The sequence below is a fragment of the Natrix helvetica genome, assembly GCF_964273705.1.
Source record: "Natrix helvetica genome assembly, chromosome: 7".
In the NCBI taxonomy this organism is placed as follows: domain Eukaryota; kingdom Metazoa; phylum Chordata; class Lepidosauria; order Squamata; family Natricidae; genus Natrix; species Natrix helvetica.
The window spans coordinates 3610735-3632845 of record NC_138558.1 but is presented as its reverse complement, the minus strand read 5'-3'; the positions used below and the strand labels follow the sequence as shown (position 1 = coordinate 3632845).

General features: G+C 48.8%; 1 protein-coding gene across 1 annotated transcript in view; it reads left to right on the top strand.

The window, feature by feature from the left end:
- The window catches only part of ATRN (attractin), a 186040-nt gene extending 177875 nt beyond the window's left edge, over positions 1 to 8165 (top strand). Inside the window, exons 28-29 of the mRNA XM_081960346.1 lie at positions 5196 to 5310; positions 7473 to 8165. Of these exons, the coding sequence (XP_081816472.1) occupies positions 5196 to 5310; positions 7473 to 7597 (240 nt within the window). The 3' untranslated portion in view covers positions 7598 to 8165. The remainder of the gene's footprint in view (positions 1 to 5195; positions 5311 to 7472) is intronic.
- The last annotated feature ends 13946 nt before the right edge of the window (positions 8166 to 22111 follow it).

Genomic DNA, 22111 nt, shown 5'->3' with positions numbered 1-22111 from the left:
TTCACTTTACAACCGCGCTCCTAAGTTAAAAACTGCAGGGAGTCACTTACAATGGTGGCAAGAAAGATCGTAAAACGGGGCAAAACCTGCTTAGCCAACGTCTCGCTTAACAACAGAAATTTGGGGCTGAATTCAGGGGTGAAATCCAGCAGATTCCGACAGGTTCTAGAGAACCGGTAGCGGAAATTTTGAGTAGTTTGGAAAACCGGCAAATGCCCCCTCTGGCTGGCCCCAGAGTGGGGAGAGAATGGGGATTTTGCAGTATACTTCCCCTACCATGCCCACCAAGCCATGCCCACCAAGCCACGCCCAACAAGCCACGCCATGCCCAACAAGCCACGCCCAACAAGCCACGCCACGCCCAACAAGCCACGCCCAACAAGCCACGCCCAACAAGCCACGCCACGCCCAACAAGCCACGCCCACCGAACCAGCAGTAAAAAAAATTGAATTTCACCACTGGCTCAATTGTGGTCGTAAACTGAGGACGACCTGCAACCGAGGTACCACTGTAGGCTCAGAAGCAAGCAAGGGCTTAACATGAGTTTTTTCCAACTTGTGCTGACCGACCGTTCGCTGATTCTACTATTGCTAGACAAAAAAATATCAATTAAAATATCTCAAGGAAGAAGATCAGCAGCCTCAACGCACAATGCCTCATTGCTTGACCTTCTCGGGTTCTCTCTCCTGCTTTCTTCTATTTCCCTGGGAGTTAGATGATCCCTTTGATTGAAAATATCGGGGGGGGGGGGGGGAATCGCGTGAGCGGCAGGGATGCCGGACAGGGAGGCTTAGCGTCCGTTGAAAACTGTCTTGAGCAAATCTCCCGTTCCTAACCCTCAATAATCCTTCATTAAAACAAAATTGGCAGACAAACACTGCTGCAGGTTGGCGGAGTAATGGACATTTAAAGCTCTGTATATCCACACGGCCTCCTGAATCATGGAGTCCTAGGGCTGGAAGGGACCTCGGAGGTCCTCTAGTCCCGTGATGGTAAACCTATGGCATGCGTGCCAGAGGTGGCAAACAGAACCCTCTCTGTGGGGATGCAGGCCGTTGCCAGCTGCTCTTCTAGCTTGATTTTTCTTTTCAGTCCTGGCCTTGACAATGAAAGGAGAACCGCATCATCAGCATAAAGAAGAAGCGGGATCTTTGTAGTTGTCAGCTTCGGGCCATGGGACTCAATATGTCCGATGTAACCAGCCAGGTCAGATAAAAATATATTAAACAGAAGAGGAGCCAGAACACATCCCTGCCTTACTCCATTCTTAATCGGGATAGGATTAGAAAGTTCTCCCTGCAGACCACACCTGACCTGGCTGGAGGTCTGATTGTACAAGGACCTAATTAAGAACAGCAAACGTCTGTCAATAGAACTTTTAAGCAGTTTTGACCACAACAAACCCTTCTAGTTTCCGGAGCGCACATATGCACGCTGGCCAGCTGCTCTTCACGGGTGCCGTGACACCAGAAAACGGCCCCGAAAATGGTCTGAAAAAGGTTTGAAAACAGCCCGAAGAAAATGGCCAAAAAGAGGCATGTGCATGCCGGTCAGCTGGTCTTTGGGTTTCTGGTCCTCCAGAGCGTGTGCATGCACATACGTTCCACTATGGGCACTCGATGCCCCAAAGGTTCACCATCAGTGCTCTACTCCAGCAGGTAAAGAGGCTGCAAGGTACGTTTAGCCCAATGAAGACAAATCCTAGGCTGCATAAACAGGGATAGAATCAAGATCACGTGAAGTGTTAGTACCACTTTATAATGCCTTGGTAAGGCCACACTTGGAATACGGCATTCAGTTCTGGTCACCACGATGTAAAAAAGATGTGGAGACTCTAGAAAGAGTGCAGAGAAGAGCAACAAAGATGATTAGGGGACTGGAGGCTAAAACATAGGAAGAACGGTTGCAGGAACTGGGTGTGTCTAGTTTAATAGAAAGAAGGACGAGGGGAGACATGATAGCAGTGCTCCAATATCTCAGGGGTTGCCCCAAAGAAGAGGGACTCAAACTATTCTCCAAGGCACCTGAGGGCAGGACAAGAAGAAGCAACGGATGGAAACTAATCAAGGAGAGAAGCAACCTAGAACTGAGGAGAAATTTCCTAACAGTGAGAACAATTAACCAGTGGAACAGAATTTGCCTCCAGAAGTTCTGAATGCTCCAACACCGGAAGTTTTAACGAAGAGATTAGAAAACCATTTGTCTGAAAGTGACTCTCAGAGACTCCTTGCCAAGCATTTTCTGGTACAGAGTGGCGTTCGGAAGATATCGGCCTGGCAGTCCTCCAAGCCTGATAAGGGTCTGTGGATGTAAATTCACCCTTGAAAGACTGTTTGCCGGGACTTTGCTGGAGGTGAAGGAGAGGAATTCCCATGAGCTTCATAAAAAGGGGTTTTGTCGGGAGAAGGAGCCTGCTTGGTGATTTGGTGAAGCCTAAGTCAGGACAACTCCCTTCTTCCTTTCTGAAAAAAAATAATAATGCATCCCTGCCAGAGAAAACAGCTGTCTGCGTATTTTGGAACTGGCCCTGCAAGCCGAAGCAGACAATTTATAACTTGGGGGGGGGGGGGAGAAATACCCAGTCCTGCTTCCATTAGTTCTCGTAATTGAGTTCCAGCACAAAACACTCCGCATGTTTTATTCTCACCCACCCCGGCTTCTCCCTTTGTAAGAAAAGAACTATTTTGAATTTTAGTGACTCCGCAGGGAGGAAGACACCCGCCAGTTTAAAAAAAACAACAACAACCACTCTCCCTATTGTAATGCGGTAGACTGCTACTGAAGCAACTAATTCATTCTGGTTCCCCCTTGTCCATTTTGTACCAGAGACATGTAAAAGCACTTTGCCCTGCCTTGTTTATTCGGCATTTGTTAATTCAACAACAACTGTGGTCCTTCTTGGCTTTTTGCTAGCATCTCTAGATGGAGCATTGGCTATGGAAGCAGGGTGCGCCATTGAGAAATATAAGCCATCTTTGCCTTATTTTAAAGCAACGTAGAAGGGGCTCGAAGCGACGAGAGATAGAAAACGCCCCCCCCCCCCCCCCGAGCATGGCTTGTGTCTGTCTGTCCCTCGAAAGGAGAATATTTGCAGCTCAGGGTGGAAATGAAGGGACGTTTCATGATCCAACTAGGTTACATTATGAGTGCTAGAAGGGAGGAGGACTAAGGAGTCCTACGTGCTCTCTGAGCGTGGTGGTTTTCTTGCAGACGTTTCATGACCCAACTAGTTACCTTCATCAGTAGTAGAAAGGAGTGGTTGTACAGGGAGAAGGAGGCAGAGGGAGGGAGAGGAAGGAGGCAGCTGTGCTCTCTGAGCTTGGTTGCGTTCTTGCAGACGTTTCGTAACCCAACTAGGTAACATCATCAGTGTTAGAAGGGAGTGGCGTTTGCAGGGAGGAGGAGGAGAAATAGAAGGAAAAGAGGTGGGGGAGGGGGGAAAGGAGGAAGAGGACTGTAGGGTCTTTGGTGCCCTCTGAGCTTGGTTGTTTTCTTGCAGACGTTTCAGGACCCAGCTAGGTAACTTCATCAGGGGTAAAAAGGAGTGGGTTTGCAGGGAGGAGAAAGACCGGGATCCTTGGTGCTCTCTGAGCTTTTTTGTCTTCTGGCAGACATTTCAGGGCCCAGCTAGGTAACACAATCCATGCCAGAAGGGAGTGGGGTTGGCAGAGAGGAGGTGGAGGAAGAAGGGGACGGCTGTGGGGTCTGCTTCTCTCTCTTCGTCCCCTGGCCTTCCTGGAGATTGGGAGAAGACGGTGGTTGTGTTCCTTTTTCATAGATACTGAAGCACATAGTACCCTATTATTTTCCCCCCATTTAATTACATGCCCCATTAAAGGGAGCTGCTGATCTATCACAATGAAATATTGCTGGGAAAACGTGGCGTCTCCCTTCGTCCTTCTTCCGCCATGGGGTCTTGCATAAGTCCCTCCGGGCGCAAATTAAAAATGCCTCGGCACTTGCACAAAAGTGGAGGGAGAGCAAGGGTTGCAAGCGTTGGCCATTCAGATCCTCAGAGACCAGACTGAGCTCCGTCCCAAGAAGGAGCTTGGGAGAATGAACCTTTCTTTTAAAAAAAATGAAGATCTGGGTGGGGTCCTTGGTGCTCTCTGAGCTTGGTGGTTTCCTGGCAGACGTTGGCACTGAGTTAGCTGGGCGAAGGGCCCTGGAGATCCCCCGTCTCATATTTGGCATGGTGGAAGGGACTATGGAGGAAGTCTCTTTCTCTCTTTCTCCTCTCCTCTCCCTTTCCTTTCACTTCCCTGCTCTCTTCCTTTTATTTTTTCTTCCTCCTCCTTTAATCTGTCCTTTCAGCCATCTCCCTTCTCTTCCCTTTTCCCTTTCTCCTTCCCTTCCCTTCCCACTTTCTCCTTCCCTTTTTCCTTTCTCCTTCCCTTCCCTTCCCACTTTCTCCTTCCCTTTTTCCTTTCTCCTTCCCTTCCCACTTTCTCCTTCCCTTTTTCCTTTCTCCTTCCCTTCCCTTCCCACTTTCTCCTTCCCTTTTTCCTTTCTCCTTCCCTTCCCACTTTCTCCTTCCCTTTTTCCTTTCTCCTTCCCTTCCCTTCCCACTTTCTCCTTCCCTTTTTCCTTTCTCCTTTCCTTTCCTTCCCTTTTCCCTTTCTCCTGTCATTTTCCTTTTTCCTTTCCTTCCCACTTTCTCCTTCTCTTTTCCCTTTTCCCTTTCTTCTTTCCTTCCCTTCCCTTTTCCCTTTCTCCTTCTCTTCCCTTTTCCTTTTTCCCTTTCTCCTTTCCTTCCCTTCTCTCTACCTTTTATTTTTTCTTCCTCCTTTAGTCTTTCCTTTCAGCCATCTCCCTTCTCTTCCCTTTTCCCGTTCTCCATTTCTTTTCTTCCCTTTCCTTTTCCCTTTCTCCTTTCCTTCCCTTCTCTCTTCCTTTTATTTTTCTTCCTCCTCCTTTAATCTGTCCTTTCAGCCATTTTTCCCCTTCTTCAGACACATACTTCCCTTCCCTCTCTCCTCTCCTCTCCTTTCTCTTCCTTTTCTTTCTTCTCCTTTCTCTTCATTTCCTCTCCTCTTCTTTTCTCCCCTTCCCTTTCCCGCCTCCTCCTTTTCTTTTCTTCCTCCTCCTTTTCACCTTTCCTTTCCCCCGCCTTCCTCTCCTCCCAGGTCAGTGTGGCTTCTCCTCATCCTCCCCTTGCCAACCTCTCACCCGCTCTCCTCTCTTCCTCTTGCAGATGGTGCCCAAGCCCATCGCCCTGGAGCCCTGTTTCGGCAACAAAGCGGCAGTTCTTTCAGTATTCGTGAGGTTGCCGAGGGGCCTTGGTGGGATCCCTCCACCTGGGCAGTCAGGTAAGTCCTCCAGGTTCCCCTTGCAGCCGTGGGTCCCTCCCCTTCCTCAAGATCCCTTGGGACGTCACTCATGATACAATAATACAATACAATAGCAGAGTTGGAAGGGACCTTGGAGGTCTTCTAGTCCAACCCCCTGCCTAGGCAGGAAACCCTATACCAGTGATGGCGAATCTTTTGTGGCTCGCGTGCCAAAAGTGGGGGGAGCACAGGGGGGGGGTCGTGCATGGGCGTGCCACATCCTTAATGCTACATGCATGACCCCAGCGCGCATACATGCACGACCAGCGCTCAGTTTGGGAATGGACTTCCGGTTTGCTTGTAGGGCCAGTTTTAGCCCTCTGGAGCCTTCAGGGGCCTTCCGGAGGCTTCCCTGAAGGCTCTGGAGGGCAAAAAACGACCCTACCAGCAAACTGGAAGTAACTCCCCAGGCTCCAGAGGTTGCCCTGCACTTACCTGGCATCAGGCCGCGTGGAGATTCCTGGAAGAGGTGGGCGGGGCGGGGCCAGCCAGTCCTTCCAACTACCGGTTCGGCGAACCAGATGTAAAATTGGCATCCGATTTGCCCGAACCAGTCTGAACTGGCTGAATCCCATCTCTGGTCTTAAAGCTGTCAAGGTTGAGAAACCCTCATTTGGCTGGTGAGGGATTCTGGGAGTTGAAGTCCACCACTCTTAAAAGTGGCCAGGTTTGGAGACCCCTGATCTAGATGGCAGGCTGAGGGATTCTGGGAGTTGAAGTCCACCAGTCTTCGAATGTTTCCAGCCTGGCTGGCGGGGGGAAGCTCACCACTCTTAAAGTAGCCAAGTTTGGAGACCCCCTGCTCTACCTCAAAGAAATGCCTAAGAAAGTGATGCCTTTTGAGGTGGGGTCTTCCAGCAGAATAAAGTCCCGATAAAGGGTCTCCGTGCAGAATTCTCTGCAGAAAATGCAGAAGCCGTGAAGGATTGAATCTTCTACTTCTTTCTCCGCTTCTGAGCTGGACGTAGTTGATCAAACAGACCGGATTAGGAAGTCGGAGTAAACCACAACTTAAGAAGGTCAGGTAGTCCTTGACATATGACCACAGCTGAGCCTGAAATTTCTGTCGAGCTTTGCTGGGCAGGGGGATTCTGGGAGTTGAAGTCCACAATAGCCACTGTTGAGAAACACTGTTTGGGAGTCTTAGTTCAGGGGTGTCAAACTGGATTTCTTTGAGGGCCAGATCAGCATTGTGGGGGAGGGGAGAGGGAGAGACGGGACGGACAGCAGATGGGACAGATGCCTCCTGCAGCACCCTGCCAGCCAATACAGGGCATTGGGGGGGAGGGGCTTTGCACAGCCTCCCCATGACCCGTTTTGGCTGGCAGAATGCTGCAGGAGGCCGTCCAGGCGGAAAATGGAATGGGGGTGGGGGTGCACCACAAAGTTCCCCCCATGCCCCGTTTTCAGCAGCAGAGACACCACAGGCCAGTCCTTTGCTAGAGCCGTGAGCCAGATCTAAACACCTCGTGGGCCGCAGTCCTTGTTCTCATCTAGGCTTCCCAAGATCATGAAACCGACTCCTCGTCCCGATAAAACCCCTTTTATTTAGTTTTAAAGTGAATTCCTCTCCAGCAAACTCCCGGCCAACCTTCTTTCATGAGATTTCACAACTATAGACCTTTATCAGGCTTGGAGGGCTGCCAGGCCGATATCTTCCAAACTCCATGCTGTACCAGCAATTACTTGGCAAGAATTCAGGAACAGATCTTCACCCAAATGAATGGAACTCCTGCAAACTCCACTCCCCTTTCGCTCCTCTTTTATTTTCCCTGGGAGGGGCCATTCATCGTCCACCTGTGGCCTCACTCCCAAGTCGCACCCTGTTCCTTAGCTGGCAGCTCTGTGCATACACACACTGGGAACAAGCTCCAACTGTTCCTCTGTCTCACTGGTGTCTGACTCCGAAGGCAGCTGATAACTGTCAGACGGCCCTGGCCCCCTCTCTGCCTCCGACACAGAGCCCTCATCAGGGCCTTCCCCAGACTCCAGGACTGGCCCATCTTCCTCCCCAATCTCCTCACTGTCCGAATCTGCTGCCTGCTCCACTGGTGGGCCGCAACATGCCTTGAGTTTGACACCCCTGACATAGCTGGTCTGCAACCTTCTCTGTGTGTGCCTGTGTGTTCTTCTTTGCCCAGGTCTCGCAGTCGCCAGTGCGTTGGTGGACATTTCACAACAGATACCCATCACCTACAAAGACAAGTCGGGAGCGGTACGAAATAGGAAACAGCAGCCTCCAGCCCAGCCCGGGACCTGTATTTGATGCATGGACATCAGAACTGCCTCTTTTGAACCCAAGGTCGGCCCTCGGAGAAGGACCTCTGTTTTTTTTGTTTCGTAAGGCTCCCTGGGTGCAGAGGAGGCCTCAAAGCACTTGAGAACATCCAGACTTCCTTCTTGGCGTCGGCAGCGTTGCCTCGATTGGCTCCGATCAGCACCCGCTCCGTCCTAAGATCCGCCCAATCTTGCAACCGCCAGGCGGCTCCATCGTTTTCCGGTTGCTCCCCTTCGTCGGTTGTAGACCTCCCGTGGCATGTCCTTCCGTTGACTTCTCCACCCACAAAGGTTGCCATCAACCAGGAGGAAGCCTAAAAAATAGACCGGTTTATGGAACTCGACTTTTTCCCTCCGGCTTGCGTCAGAAAGAGCGTAGCAGCCAACGCCGGTCAGTTCTCTGCCCTCGGTCGCTACAAGATTTCAGACGAAGCAGTCTTAACTTCCCGAAAAACCCAAGGTCTCTATTTATTTCTTCTAAGAACAGGCCTCGGCTTGCATCAATGTGGTAGCATTATTTTTCTCCAGGTCAAGGTATTAAAATTCGTGGCGCAGCAGCCCAAGTGTACGGTCGAACTCTTACCCCTTGTTTCCCTTTAAAAAACGGGGAAAAAAAGATATGTATTTTTCCGGAGGGTATTTTTTAATCCCCCGACATGGGCTTGTGTAGCGACGGACACCTTCGCCCACGTCCGACGGGGTTTTAAATAGATCTAGGAAAAGCATGGGATTAACGCCGTGAGGTTTTGCACACGCTCCGCATTCTCCCTCCCCGTGTTCTTTTTTTAAACTTGTCTAACTGGATTCGGGGGAGAACCGCAGCGACGGACGGACGAGAGACAGGCGGTAACGCTGGAGCAGAGCCGGGTGGGTGGAAGGGCGGCACGGCTTGTATGTCCGGACCAAGGCAGCCAATGCGGTGACTTTCCCCCCTCTTTGGCGGCTGCTATCTCTTCTTTGGTTGCTTGGCTCCCTTGCCCAGGTTCAGCTTGAAATAGCTCCTGGGGGCTCTGAAGACCCCTGAGTCATCCCCTCACACACACACACACACACCCCACACACACAATGCACCCACCACAACTCGCTTACGTAGTGCAGATCTAGGGTAATGAGCGAGAGGAAGGACCCACAGGTGGGGCTCTCGACTGGCACCTCAAGAAAAAATATGCAGGCGCTATTATTCCCCAGGGATCCCTTTGGATGAAAACCCGTTCAAAACCATCTCCCTTTCTTTTCCATCCACCAGCCCTGAGACACGGCGGCCTCCGTGCCTACTGGAGACTGAGATTGCTCCGTTAATTATTTGCAGCAACTTTACAAGCAAGAAATGCTGGTTTGTTTTGGATGCTAGCTTAGCAGTAGTTGGAAGCATCAGATCACTGAAAGGAGGGGGCACTGGTTTTTTCTTGCTGGCGCCCTACCTCAAGGGGGTAGATTTGTTTGGAAGAGAGCAGCCAAGTTTCCAAAATGGAGTGAGAGACGCTGCCCCACCCTGTCCCACCCCACCGGCATGGCGTTTCCCTCCACTCCAGAGCAGCCGCCGGTGCTACACTGACCGAAGACAAGCGTGCAAATCCGACAGGCAGCGACGAGCAAACATCGGTGTCCCTGTTGCTCCAACGGCCTGTTTGCGCCAGGCTCTCTGCCTCTCTTTCTTTCTCTCTCTCTCCCTCTCTTGCCATGCATGCACGCAATCACGCACACCGTGAGAACCGGTTCTCGTGCTCCGTTACATTCCGCGACAGTCTGCCGCGGGAGCGGGATGGTATCAAAAAACTGAGGGGCGAGGAGGGAATTTGCTCGGCTGCAGCCAATCTTACGGGCTCGAGGTGAATGCCCTTCTTCCCGCCCTTCCCCAACCGTAGCAGTGTATAATAGAGGGTTTTTTTTAAAAAAAATTAATAATAATAGGAAATTTGGGTGAGGGGAGGGGGGCACTAAAAGATTTTCGGGCTGTTTCACCGGAACCAAATTGTTCCCGTTTCCTGACCCGCCATGTACGTCCTCAATTTGGGTCAACGAGCCAGAAAAGTACGGCAGTTTTGCATATTGCTGAATCTGTATGCACGGGAGTCCTGCAGAACTGGAACCAATGTATAATTAAAAAGCATCTCTTGGTCACCCATCTCCCTTTTTTCTCTCTCCCCTAAAGTGCTGAATCCAATGCATTGTCCCCGCCAAGCCGACGTCTACAGAGTGGGAATCGATCTTGAGTGGCTGAGCACTTGATACGAACCCGGGGTGGTCCCAGTTCCACTCGGTCTCCCAGGAGGAGCCAATTTGCAGCTTCCTGGTCCACTGGTCGGTCCAGGAGCTCAAATCTTTTTCAGGAAAGACGATCCAAATGCCTCTTGCCCCGGGCCGTGATTATTTTTACTTGCACCTTTGAGGGGGTAAGAGAAATCACCGGGTTTCTTTCCTTCTTCTCCTTGGATTTGGGCTGGCTGAAAAAACAAAATTCAGCCTTGAGCAGAAATGATTTTTAGACACCCCCAAAGGGCTACTCTTCTCTTCTTTTTTTCACTCCCGGTTCGCCGCGCACCAATAATGTAACCGCGGCCTTCCACATACGCGCTTTGTTCTCTCGCGCGGCTTGTACACATGCACGCGGGTTAGAAAACGTGGCTAAATAGGATGGTGTAGAGCCTGGGCGGGTGGGTGGGATCCACCTGCAATCCTATATAGTGCAGAAGACAATGTTCGCCCAATTATTAGACTCGACCCAGAACTGAAAACGGGGCAAATTCAACCTTACTCATCCGTGGACCTCGTGTCCGTTCAGTCCTGAGCAGAACAATCTTGATGGGGAAGCAAGTATCTGACCCAGGGACCGTTTAAAGCAGGGGTCTCCAACCTCGGCAACTTTGAAGACTCATGGAGTTTAACTCCCGGAGTTCCTCAGCCACTGCTTTAAACTCAATTGACCCCTCGTCCCCGAAGCTTAGCCGAAGCTTAAATTGCCAGCTTAGTTGGAAAGAGGCCACCGGGGCCATCCTGTTGAGTCAGCACCTCCGATCCCAACTTGCAAGCACTTCCCTTGGTTTAAAAGAAGAAAAAATAAATATTTTTTTAAAAAAAAAACAACAACAGCAGCCCAGTGAGCATAACGCTACGTTGGCATCCGCAACGAAGCGCTTAAAGCATTTGTTCCTGGCAACAAAAACTTGCACAAACCCTTCGTTGCGGCAGCGTTGCCCCAAAACACTGTCAGCCTTTGCAACGGAAAGCCGTGGGGAAGGAGGTGCCAAGGGTGTGTGTGTGTGTGTGTTTAACCTCACTCCAAAAATGGGAAAAGAACCTGGGTGCGCCGAAGCAGGGAGACACCTGTCTAACCATTTGCCCCGCTTACACCAAGCGAAAAGCTGAAGGGCTTTTAAGCTGTCAGCTTATTTAAGCACCACATCATCGGCGCAGTGAAAAGCAGAAAAGGCGTATTCCTTTTTTTTTTTTAACCCGGGGTGGGGGTGGGGATACCTTGTCAGTTTGCACCAGTGGTGGGTTTCAGCCGGTACGGACATACCGGTAATAGTTGGGAGCAACGGCCACCGTACCGGTACGACGGCCTACCTGCTTTCCATACCTGTTTTTAAAGCAACCGGGCCAATTGCGCGCACAGCGCGACCTCCAACAAGCAGCTGGGTGTCACAGGGGCGGTGGAGTGCACATGCATGCGCAGTCCACGTCATGCACGTGCACAGCGCACGTCCAGCGGGTGCACGAACGGACCCCAAGCAGCGTCCCAGTAGCAACAGTAGGAGCAACCCACCCCTGGTTTGGACCCTGCCTAACCCTCCCCAATTCACACATCAGCCAACCCCTCTTCTTCCTCCTCTGTCTGTTGGGTCATCTTGAGTCGGAAAGGGTGCCAGGGAGCGAGTTCGAGAGAGTTTGGCCCAGCTGTGTTTTGCTTTTGGTTTTTTTTGCAGAAAGTCTTTTGTTTAAAAACCTCAAAAGATTGCCATCCTGGGCCTCTTAAACGTCCCCCGTCTTCTCTTCCGTTTCTCGTAATTGCACATTTCTGGCAAGTCGAGGGAGCCCTGCGGGCAATTATCCGGCAATTATCCTCCCTCGTTTTGGGGTTAGGAGTCGGGCTTGCCGGAGAGGGATAATGCCACTCACTTGCACATCTGGCTCCAGAAGGGGTGCAACTTTCTCCCCCCCCCCCTGTGCCTGTCGATTCCCTTTTCTTCCTCTTGAATCTTCGTCACGAATTACGTCCCTCATTCAGCGTGGCGAATGGCAAAAGTCTCCGGGAACGACAGGCTGCAAAATGCCTCTTGACAGGTGTGATTTCTGCCTCCCAGCTCCAAAGAAACACACAGACACCCATTCACACCCCCTCGCCCCGTATTCTCTTCGGAATAGATTCAACTTGATTTCCAAGGTGCTTTTAACACGATTGTCACCAAATGAGCTTGGATGAAAGGAACTGGAAAGGATGTGTTCCTTGAGCGACGGGCGTGAAAAAGAGCCAAAGCATGGTTAGGATGGGTTTTCATATTTGCTGTGATGCCAAAGGGGGTCTCTAGCAACTGCCTAGCCCAGTGATGGCGAACCTTTTCAGCAATGAGTGCTCAAATTGAAACGTTCCGGGGCGCCAGAAACCCGAAAACCAGCTGGCCGGGCCGTGCATGACTGGTTTTTCAGGCTATTTTGGGGGGCATTTTCAGGCCTTTTTGGAGCCGTTTTTGGGGGTGAAAATAACTAAAAAACGCCCTGAAAATGGCCCCAAAAACGGCCTGTTTTTTAAACCAGAAGAGCAGCTGGCGAAGGCACATTTGCCCACAGAGAGGGCTCTGCGTGCCACCTCTGGCATGTGTGCCATAGATTTGCCATCACCGCGCTAGCCTCGTCTCTCAATGCCCACATTGAAACTCTGGGAATAATGTGGATTCCTTTACAAAAATGTAAACGGGACATATCCTTGAGTATCCCTTCCTGTAAGTTCAGCATTTCTTCCAGTAAGCAAAGCATTGGGAGAATGTAACCAGGGGTGTCCAACTTTGACCACTTTTAAGACCGAAGGACTTCCAAATCCCAGAATTCCCTAGCTAGCATTTGGCTGGCTGGGGAATTCTGGGAGTTGAAGTCCGCAGGTCTTAAAGCAGCCAAGGTTGGACACCCCAGATCTAAGATAAACATGGACCTGTGAACCCTTGCAAAGGCTTAGGATGTCCTTACTCGCTTGGCTTGCTCCGACCTAACCAATTCTCAGCCCTGGTCCCCATCCACTTTGGGTAGGGAGTCCTGCAAAGCCCAGGGGAGCCCTGAGGCTGACGGATGTGCTAGTCCATCTGTCTTGGAGGACGTCAAGTGGTCAAGGAAATGAAAAAAACTGTCCCCGTCAGACCACCCAACCTTGGGGTGAGGGCTTCGATTGAAAGGATATTCCTGAACATACTTGAGATGAGTCCGTTGTCTCCACCCTGCCTCCTTATCTTGAGTTCCAGTAGAAGGCAATTGAGTGTATCTTGTGTTGACTCTTCCTTTCAGCTTTCCTAACCTCCCAGTTACTGGGTTCATTGCGTTTTCTAACTAGGAAGTATGGATTTGGTCGCGCTCTTATCGCCATTCCAGATCCTGATGAGGTCCAAGGTCCCTGTAGGAATTGTGGCTGTGTCTACTTCGTGTTGTTTTTGGAGAACAGCCATGGTGGAAGGTCCACATCATAGGAAGATAGATTTAATCCCAGATTCTCACCTTCAACTGACCCAGGTCCTCATCTTCAACTGACCCAGGTCCTCATCTTCTAGCTGACCCAGGTCCTCACCTTCTAGCTGACCCAGGTCCTCACCTTCAACTGACCCAGATCCTCACCTTCAACTGACCCAGGTCCTCACCTTCTACCTGACCCAGGTCCTCACCTTCTAGCTGACCCAGGTCCTCACCTTCTAGCTGACCCAGGTCCTCACCTTCAACTGACCCAGATCCTCACCTTCAACTGACCCAGGTCCTCACCTTCTACCTGACCCAGGTCCTCACCTTCTAGCTGACCCAGGTCCTCACCTTCTAGCTGACCCAGGTCCTCACCTTCTAGCTGACCCAGGTCCTCACCTTCAACTGACCCAGGTCCTCACCTTCAACTGATCCAGGTCCTCACCTTCTAGCTGACCCAGGTCCTCACCTTCTAGCTGACCCAGATCCTCACCTTCTAGCTGACCCAGTCCTCACCTTCAACTGACCCAGGTCCTCACCTTCAACTGACCCAGGTCCTCACCTTCTAGCTGACCCAGGTCCTCACCTTCAACTGACCCAGGTCCTCACCTTCAACTGACCCAGGTCTTCCCCTTCAACTGACCCAGGTCCTCACCTTCTAGCTGACCCAGGTCCTCACCTTCAACTGACCCAGGTCCTCACCTTCAACTGACCCAGGTCTTCCCCTTCAACTGACCCAGGTCCTCACCTTCTAGCTGACCCAGGCCCTCACCTTCTAGCTGATCCAGATCCTCACCTTCAACTGACCCAGATCCTCATCTGGCCGTTCCCCACGAGTGTTGGAAGCGCCGAGATTTCGCTTTGCTTGTTCACCTCAAGAGACCTCCCCCTTCTTCCGAGAGTCGATGACCTTCCGCCCAGTTTCTCCTGGAGCTGGATCCCCAAGATTTGAGGTCTCCACGCTTTGAAAAATCCAAAACATACGTCGTCGTTTTCCCCCCAACACACACACACCTTCCTCCCACCCTTCTGCCCCAAGTGACAGTATTCAGCTCCGCCAAGAGGAGCAAGGCACGGGTGCCCAAAAGGGCAATTCTTGGAAGGAGAGGCCTACCAGAAGTGGGGGGGGGGGGGTTCCCAGGTCTTTGAGATGGCGCCTCCAACTTGCTCCGTCTCAGGGAATAGAAATCTCGTCATCGCCCCTAAAAAGATGCTCAGCTCAGCTTAATCTAGGGATGATGGAAATCGAGTTTTTAATTTGCCAAACAGAGAAACAAGATGGGACATTAGTTGACATCATCAACCTTGGCAATGTTAAGACGGGTGGACTGCAACTCCCAGAATTCCCCAGCCAGCGTTCCGCTGGCTGGGGACTTCTGGGAGTTGCAGTCCACCCGTCTTAACATTGCCAAGGTTAAGAAACTGCAGAACCGCTGCTATTCAATTTAGGGAGGATTTGCAGAGTTGTTAACACTGCAACCTCCTGTCTCCCCAAATCTACCCTAGAAGTCTACTCCAAAATAACTCAATTCAGATCAGGTCCCGGAAAGAAAGAAAAAAAAAAAAAGTGGGGCCCTTTAAATGAAGGAAGAAGGGGTGGAATAAAAAAAAACCCTTTCTTTTATTCTGAAAATATGTGCATAAAATCTGCTTTCTTTCGGTCTCGTTTTAAATTTAATTTAATTTTTTAAAAACGTTTTCCTCTTTCCATTTGCAACTCTTTTCGGCTCTTCTGTATTTTGGATCCGAACGTAAGTTTTTCTTTCTTGCATTCATATGTAAATAACGAGTATTGTAAAGAATTTTATGGCTGGGAGTGGTATTAAAAAAAAAGAGAGAGGTTTTAGGGCTGATCTGTGGTGGTTTTTCTCCCCTTTTTGTTTCGTTTTTTTGGAAGGATATATATATATATTTTGTATTGTAAAAAAAACAAAACCACTTTAATTTAAAAAGCAGAAAAGGGGCGGCGAGAAGATGCATTTTAAAAACAGCAATGTGAAGTCATGTGTATAAAATAGAAATAAAGAATGAAACTTTTGACCCCTTTCTGGAATTAAAAAAAGAGGGAAAAAAAGTAGAGATTCCGGTTTTTAAAAAAAACACCTATTTTTGCCATTGTTGTGTGTGAATTTCAATACAAAACGAATCTCACATGTGGGTGTGTTTCACAAATGCAGTGTAAGGCTGTGTTTGGGTGATGCGGGGAATCCTCAACTTACGGCATTCGTTTAGTGACTGTTCAAAGTTACAACGGCACTGAAAAAAAGAGAGGACCGTTTTCACACTTACGACTGCTGCAGGATCCCTGTGGTTGCGTGATCAAAATTCAGACACAAAATCAAGGGGGAAGGAAGCCAGATTCACTTAACAACCGTGTTACTTAACGACTGATGATTTGCGTAAAGGTCTTCCAACGGGTCAAAGCTCCCTTAACCACTGTCTCGCTTAGCGACATAAATCTCAGACTCAGTGGCGGTCATAATTCGAGGACTGCCTGCCTTTGCTTTGAATCTTAGCACCCAGTTTTGATTTGATTTCCTTGCTGTAACCAGAAAATTATTCATCCCAGATCAGGGATGTCCGACCGGCTACAGGGTTAATTTTCTTAACAGAAATGTTTTGGCTCAACGGTGGTCACAAGGTGAGGACTACCTATAACCCACCTGCTCCTGCCTGCTCCCCACCCCCCAATGCGCCCCTCTTCCCCATCCTTTCCCTTCTGCCCCATTTTAGAAAACATCTGTCCGTCCGTCTTCTGCGAGGGCATTTCCAGGATGGATTTTTTTTTTTGAGGTGAACAATTCTCCCTGTCCCTTTGCCATTCGCTCACCGCGACTCCCAGATTTAATTCTTATAAAAAGCCTGGCATTAATAAATCATAACAGGGCGAGGGGAGGTGATGGAAAGTAAAAGTCAGCCTCCTGGCTCTTTCGCAGACTGTCTGCGTCTGGCTCTCTAAATCTCCCTTCAGTTTCTTTTCTCCTTCCCGAAAAGTCACCACAAATCTCATCCTTCGCACACGGGGGCATCTCGGCTTGATCAAAGTTACACTGGTAACACCAACATTTTGGAATTGCAGTTCCCGTACGGAAGCATTGTGGCCCAGCTGCTCAGAATCTAGGCAAATGTTCTGGTAAAGGTTAAGGTTCCCCTCGCACATCTGTGTCAGTCGTTCCTGACTCTAGGGGGCGGTGTTCCTCTCCGTTTCTAAGCCGAAGAGCCAGCGCTCTCCGAAGACGTCTCCGTGGTCATGTGGCCGGCATGACTCAACACCAAAGGGGCACAGAACACTGTTCTCTTCCCACCAAAGGTGGTTCCTATTTTTCTACTTGCATTTTTGACGTGCTTTCGAACTGCTAGGTTGGCAGAAGCTGGGACAAGTCATGGGAGCTCACTCCGTTACGCGGCGCTAGGGATTCGAACTGCCGACCTTTCTGATCTTGGCCATTGAGCAAAAAATGCTCTTTTAGGTAGCATGAATAGGAATATATTTCCATTGGGCTCCTGGCTACCCAAGTGGGTAATGGAATGTCATCACTGCTAGTGATATGGCTCCATGTACTGTTACTGGAGCCCTGATGGCGTTACGTAGTTGGGTAATAAAATGTCTGCAAGAAAACAAACAAGCTCAGAGAGCACCAGGGGGTCACACGGTCCTTGTTTGCCTCCTCTTCCTTTCCCTTTCCTTCTTCATCATCTCCTCCTCCTCCATCTGTCCACAATCCATGTTTTCTTCTAGCACGGATAATGTTATATAGTTGGATTGTAAAACGTCTGCAAGAAAACAATTCCATTCTTCTTTTTCTTCTTCTTCCTCTTCCTCCTCTTCTTTTTCTTCCTTCTTTCTTCTTCCTCCTCTTCTTTTTCTTCCTTCTTCCTCCTCTTCTTTTTTCTTCTTCCCTCTTCTTTTCTTCTTCTTTTTTCTTCCTTCTCCCTCCTCCTCCTCTTCTTTCTTCTCCCTTCTTTTCCTCTTCTTTCTTCTTCTTCCTTCTTCCTCCTCCTCCTCTTGATGATGTTACCCAGTTCCATCATAAAACATCTGCAAGAAAACACCAAACTCAGCACCAAGCAACCCACAGCCCTTTCCTTCCTCCTCCTCCTCTTCCTCCCTCCTTAAACCCCACTCCCTTTTAGCACTGATGATGTTCCCTAGTTGGGTAATGAAACATATGCAAAAAAAAAAATCCCAAGCAAGCTCAGAGAACACATAGGAACACCTTTTCCTCCTCCCCCCCTCCTCACACCCCACTTCGTTGTAGCACTGATGACGTTACCTAGTTGGGTCATGAAACATCTCCAAGAAAACCACCAATCTGCGAAAGCACCCAGGACCCCCAATTCAACCCTGAGCTACCAATACTGTCTTATTTTCAAACACCCTGCCCCCCGCAGCGATCACAGTTGTACACATTCCCCAGGACCTCGGGAAATACACCTTAGTTAAACTGAGACCGGCTTTCCAGCATGATCTCAAAATCTCTTCAGGACGGAGCGTGTCGACTAGCCGGCCTTTAAATTTTCCCCGGCGCTTTAATTACCTGTCTGCTTTGTGGTGGATCCTCAAACGGAACGGCCGCTTGGCTGAAATACGGCCCCGTTTGCTCGTTGACGGTTGCTGGAGGGCGATATCCGAAAGTCACCTCTCCTCACCTGGTTTCCCTTAATGGAGCATCTCGCGGCTCAAGGCACATTTTGAAACCAGCTTGTTATCACACCCCTCAATTAATCGACTGCTCCCTTTGCACGCTGGCTAATCACTTGCCTCGGGTGGCAATGCCCAGGGAGGTCGGGCACCAGGTGGCCACACCACGCAGGGTGCCATGTGGGGGCTGGGGGGTGCCGCACGGGGAAAACGGGTCAATTGTTGATGGGGCAAGGGTCACTGCAATGCCCAGCCTTGGGAAGAGTTGCAAATGTCTCCATCTGGGGATGAAAAGGACCTTGATCTAGGGCAGGGGTCTCCAACCTTGGCCACTTTAAGACTTTTGGACTTCTACTCCCAGAATTCTGGAGTTGAAGTCCACAAGTCTTAAAGTGGCCACGGTTGGAGACCCCTGCCCTAGGGACTGGCAAAGCTATTTCTTCTTCCAAAAGGATCTGTCAACTTAAGAATTTTGGTCACTTCCAAACGTATCCAATGTGGAGAGTCAGTTTGGCCTACTAGTGGCTAAGGCACCAGGATAGAAAGGCAGAGACCCCGAGTCACGTCCTGCGTTAGGCATGAAGTTTGGCTGGGTGGCTATGGGGCAATTCCCTTGAGACTGGGAGTTCTAGTTCTGCCTTAAGCACCAAAGCCGACTAGGTGACTTTGGGCCAATCACCAGGAGACAGTGAGTTCTAGTCCCGTCTTAGGCATGAAAGCCAGCTGGGTGACTTTGGGCCAATCACCAGGAGACAGTGAGTTCTAGTCCCGTCTTAGGCATGAAAGCCAGCTGGGTGACTTTGGGCCAATCACCAGGAGACGGTGAGTTCTAATCCCACCTTAGTTATGAAAGCGAGCTGGGTGACTTTGGGCCAATCACCAGGAGATGTAACCAGGACAAGTAACGGGAGCTCCCTCCGTCACGTGGCCCTGGGGATTCGAACGGCCCAACTGCCGACCTGTCTGATCGACAAGCTCAGCGTCTTAGCCACTGAGCCACCCCAAATGTGCCAAGAGAAGTCGTAAAATGGGGCAAAATTCACTGAACACACTTCTCACTTAGTGACGTACATTTTGGGCTCCATTGTGGTCGTAACCTGAGGACTACCCGTAGAGCCGGGACTGATTATTCTCGGAAGCAAAAAAAAAAAATGGAGAGGGGTCACATCTCAATGACTCTATTAACCCTGTTTGGGACTTCCATCCCCCTCCCTCCCTCCCTCCCTCCCTCCCCCCCCTCTCTCTCCTGATTTCTGCAGATAATTTACTCGATGCAGTGGGAAAATTGGATTCTGACCATTAATCTTTCTCACTCCCGGGGGCAAAGAAAAGGGGAGGCTGACCTGAGGTCCCCCTTAATGACTGGACATCTCAACTGGAATGATCCAGAAAGACAGAAGAAAAAAAGAAAGTGAATGCAAATGAGAAACCAGGGGATGGATTTATGGCTGTCCCACCCGAGAAGCTCACACTGATGGGTCACACTTCAGTGCACGGCAGTTAAAAAGAAAGATTTTCTTCAGCTTATGGTCCTCCTCTATTCCGGACCTCCTACTCCCCCCTCCCCCCTCCCCCCCCCCAGTTCCCTACTCCTCCAGCATTTGAGTTAGTTAACGTGGAGAGAGGAAAATGAGCAGCTGGGGAAAAGGAGAAAAAAAAGGTCTGCTGTAACAATAGAAGAGAGTTTTCGGAGCTCTGGTTGAAATCTGGAGTCTTTGGTGATCTCTGAGCTTGGTGGTTTTCTTGCAGACGTTTCATGACCCAACTAGGTAACATCATCAGTGGGGATTGTGGAGAAGAGGAGGAGGACAACTGTGGGGTCCTTGGTGCTCTCTGAGCCTGGTGCTGTTCTTGCAGACATTTCATGACCCAGCTAGGGAACATCATCAGTGCTAGAAGGGAGTGGGGTTTGTGGGATTGGAGGGGAAGGAAGAGGAGGAGAAAGAGGGAGGAGGAGGACTGTGGGGTCCTTGGTGCTCTCTGAGCTTGGTGCTTTTCTTGCAGACATTTCATGACCCAGCTAGGGAACATCATCAGTGCTAGGAGGAGTCAGGTTTACAGAGCAGGGGAAGGGGAGGGGGAAGGAGGAGGAAGACCCCTGTGATTTATATAGCTATATTTATATATTTATTTATATAGGCATAGATAATGTATATTGACACATTTGGATAGATAGATAGATAGATAGATAGATAGATAGATAGATAGATAGATAGATAGATAGATAGATAGATAGATGATAGATAGATGATAGATAGATAGATAGATAGATAGATAGATAGATAGATAGATAGATAGATGATAGATAGATGATAGATAGATAGATAGATAGATAGATAGATAGATAGATAGATGGATAGATGATAGATAGATATGATAGATAGATAGATAGATAGATGATAGATAGATGATAGATAGATAGATGATAGATAGATATGATAGATAGATAGATAGATAGATAGATGATAGATAGAGATGATAGATAGATAGATAGATAGATAGATAGATAGATAGATAGATAGATGATAGATAGATAGATAGATGATAGATTGATAGATAGATAGATAGATGATAGATAGATAGATGATAGATAGATAGATGATAGATAGATATGATAGATAGATAGATAGATGATAGATAGAGATGATAGATAGATAGATAGATAGATAGATAGATAGATAGATAGATAGATACATACATACATACATACATACAGAGAGAGAGAGAGATATTTATATTAATATAAATATATATTTCACCCAATATATTTCCACGCATAGTAAACTCCCTAGAGTGGCTGTGGATGGAGAAACGGATGCATTATAAATTTAACAAACAAATAAAATTGTAGCCCTGGGTGTTTTTTTAATGGGTGCAGTCTCACTTTTGGGGGGCTGCTCCTGTCTGAGCCATGGCACCATTTTCTCTCTCCTTTGGGCTCCTTTTAAATCCAGCCACTTGGAGGGAGTTTTTGCCTGTCCTCCTTAATCCCCGTCAGGCTGAAATAAATGCCGGTTCCTCCTGCCAGTCTCCAGCCTTTATATCTTGTCCTTTTCCTGCATTAGCTCGCCTGTCAACTTTAGATTGTAAGCTTTTCAGGGAAACAAGCCGTATTTTCTCGTCACCGCCGTTGTAAAGGGTTATCGTACCGCAGAGCAGCGACAAGAAATAAATCTCCTCTCTTGTATTCGAGGCTGCTTTTCCTTTTTTCTTTCCTTTTCCTTTTCCTTTTTTTCTTTTACTGAGTCTCCTTGTAGCTTCGTTTCTCTTCAAATCCGGCCCTGGAAAAAGAATTCCATTTTCAGCGGGGTTTTTAATCCATCCTAACTAAAAGGGCACCCCGATACATAGGGAGGGGGAAGTTGTTGAATTTCTGAATTTAGGATTTCTCTTGAGTATCACCCAATGTGTTGTAGGAAGGCCGGATGCGGTCAAAAAAGTCAAGATGGCGGATGAGACATGCGATCCGAGTGTTGCCTGTTTGTTTTATGCGGTGTGTGGACGCCATCTTGAATTTGTGGATACTCCATGGCAAGCATCTCTTTAAATTATCCCCAAAATAACAACAGCAGCAACAACAATAATAATAACAATGTCAATGTTATTTGCGACACATCTTTAAATGTTCAGTTGGCTGAGTTTCATGTTTAATGAGGAAAAGAAATAACAACAACAACATGTAACAGGTGTACCCATTGTCATCGGGGTACCTGGTAACATGTCCAAGAATTTTACAAAACACATAAAGAAATTGCAGCTTCCTGCAATATCACCAGCGGAGCTGCAAAAAACTGCGCATCATCGGAACATCATATATTTTAAGAAGGTCCTTGGTTGATACCTAGGACGCTGGCAGCAACCCGTATCAACCATTAGCACCAGTCACTGGTATTTGTGATGCATTTTTGAATGTTCAGTTGGCTGAGTTTCATGTTTAATGAATTAATAATAATTATTATTATTATCTGGACTCTGGCTGAACTGGAAAACTTGGACCAGAGAATATGCAATCTTTTGAATAATATGCCATGCTTTACATCCACGAAGTGACATCGACAGGTTGTACCTGCCAAAATAAATAGGGTACAGTGGCTATTGCAAATCCATCAAACTGTAGAAGAAGAAAAACGAAGTTTGAATGATTAGGTGAACCAAAGTACAGAAAAATTGCTGCAGGCTGTGAAAATGGAGAACAGCCTAAAAACA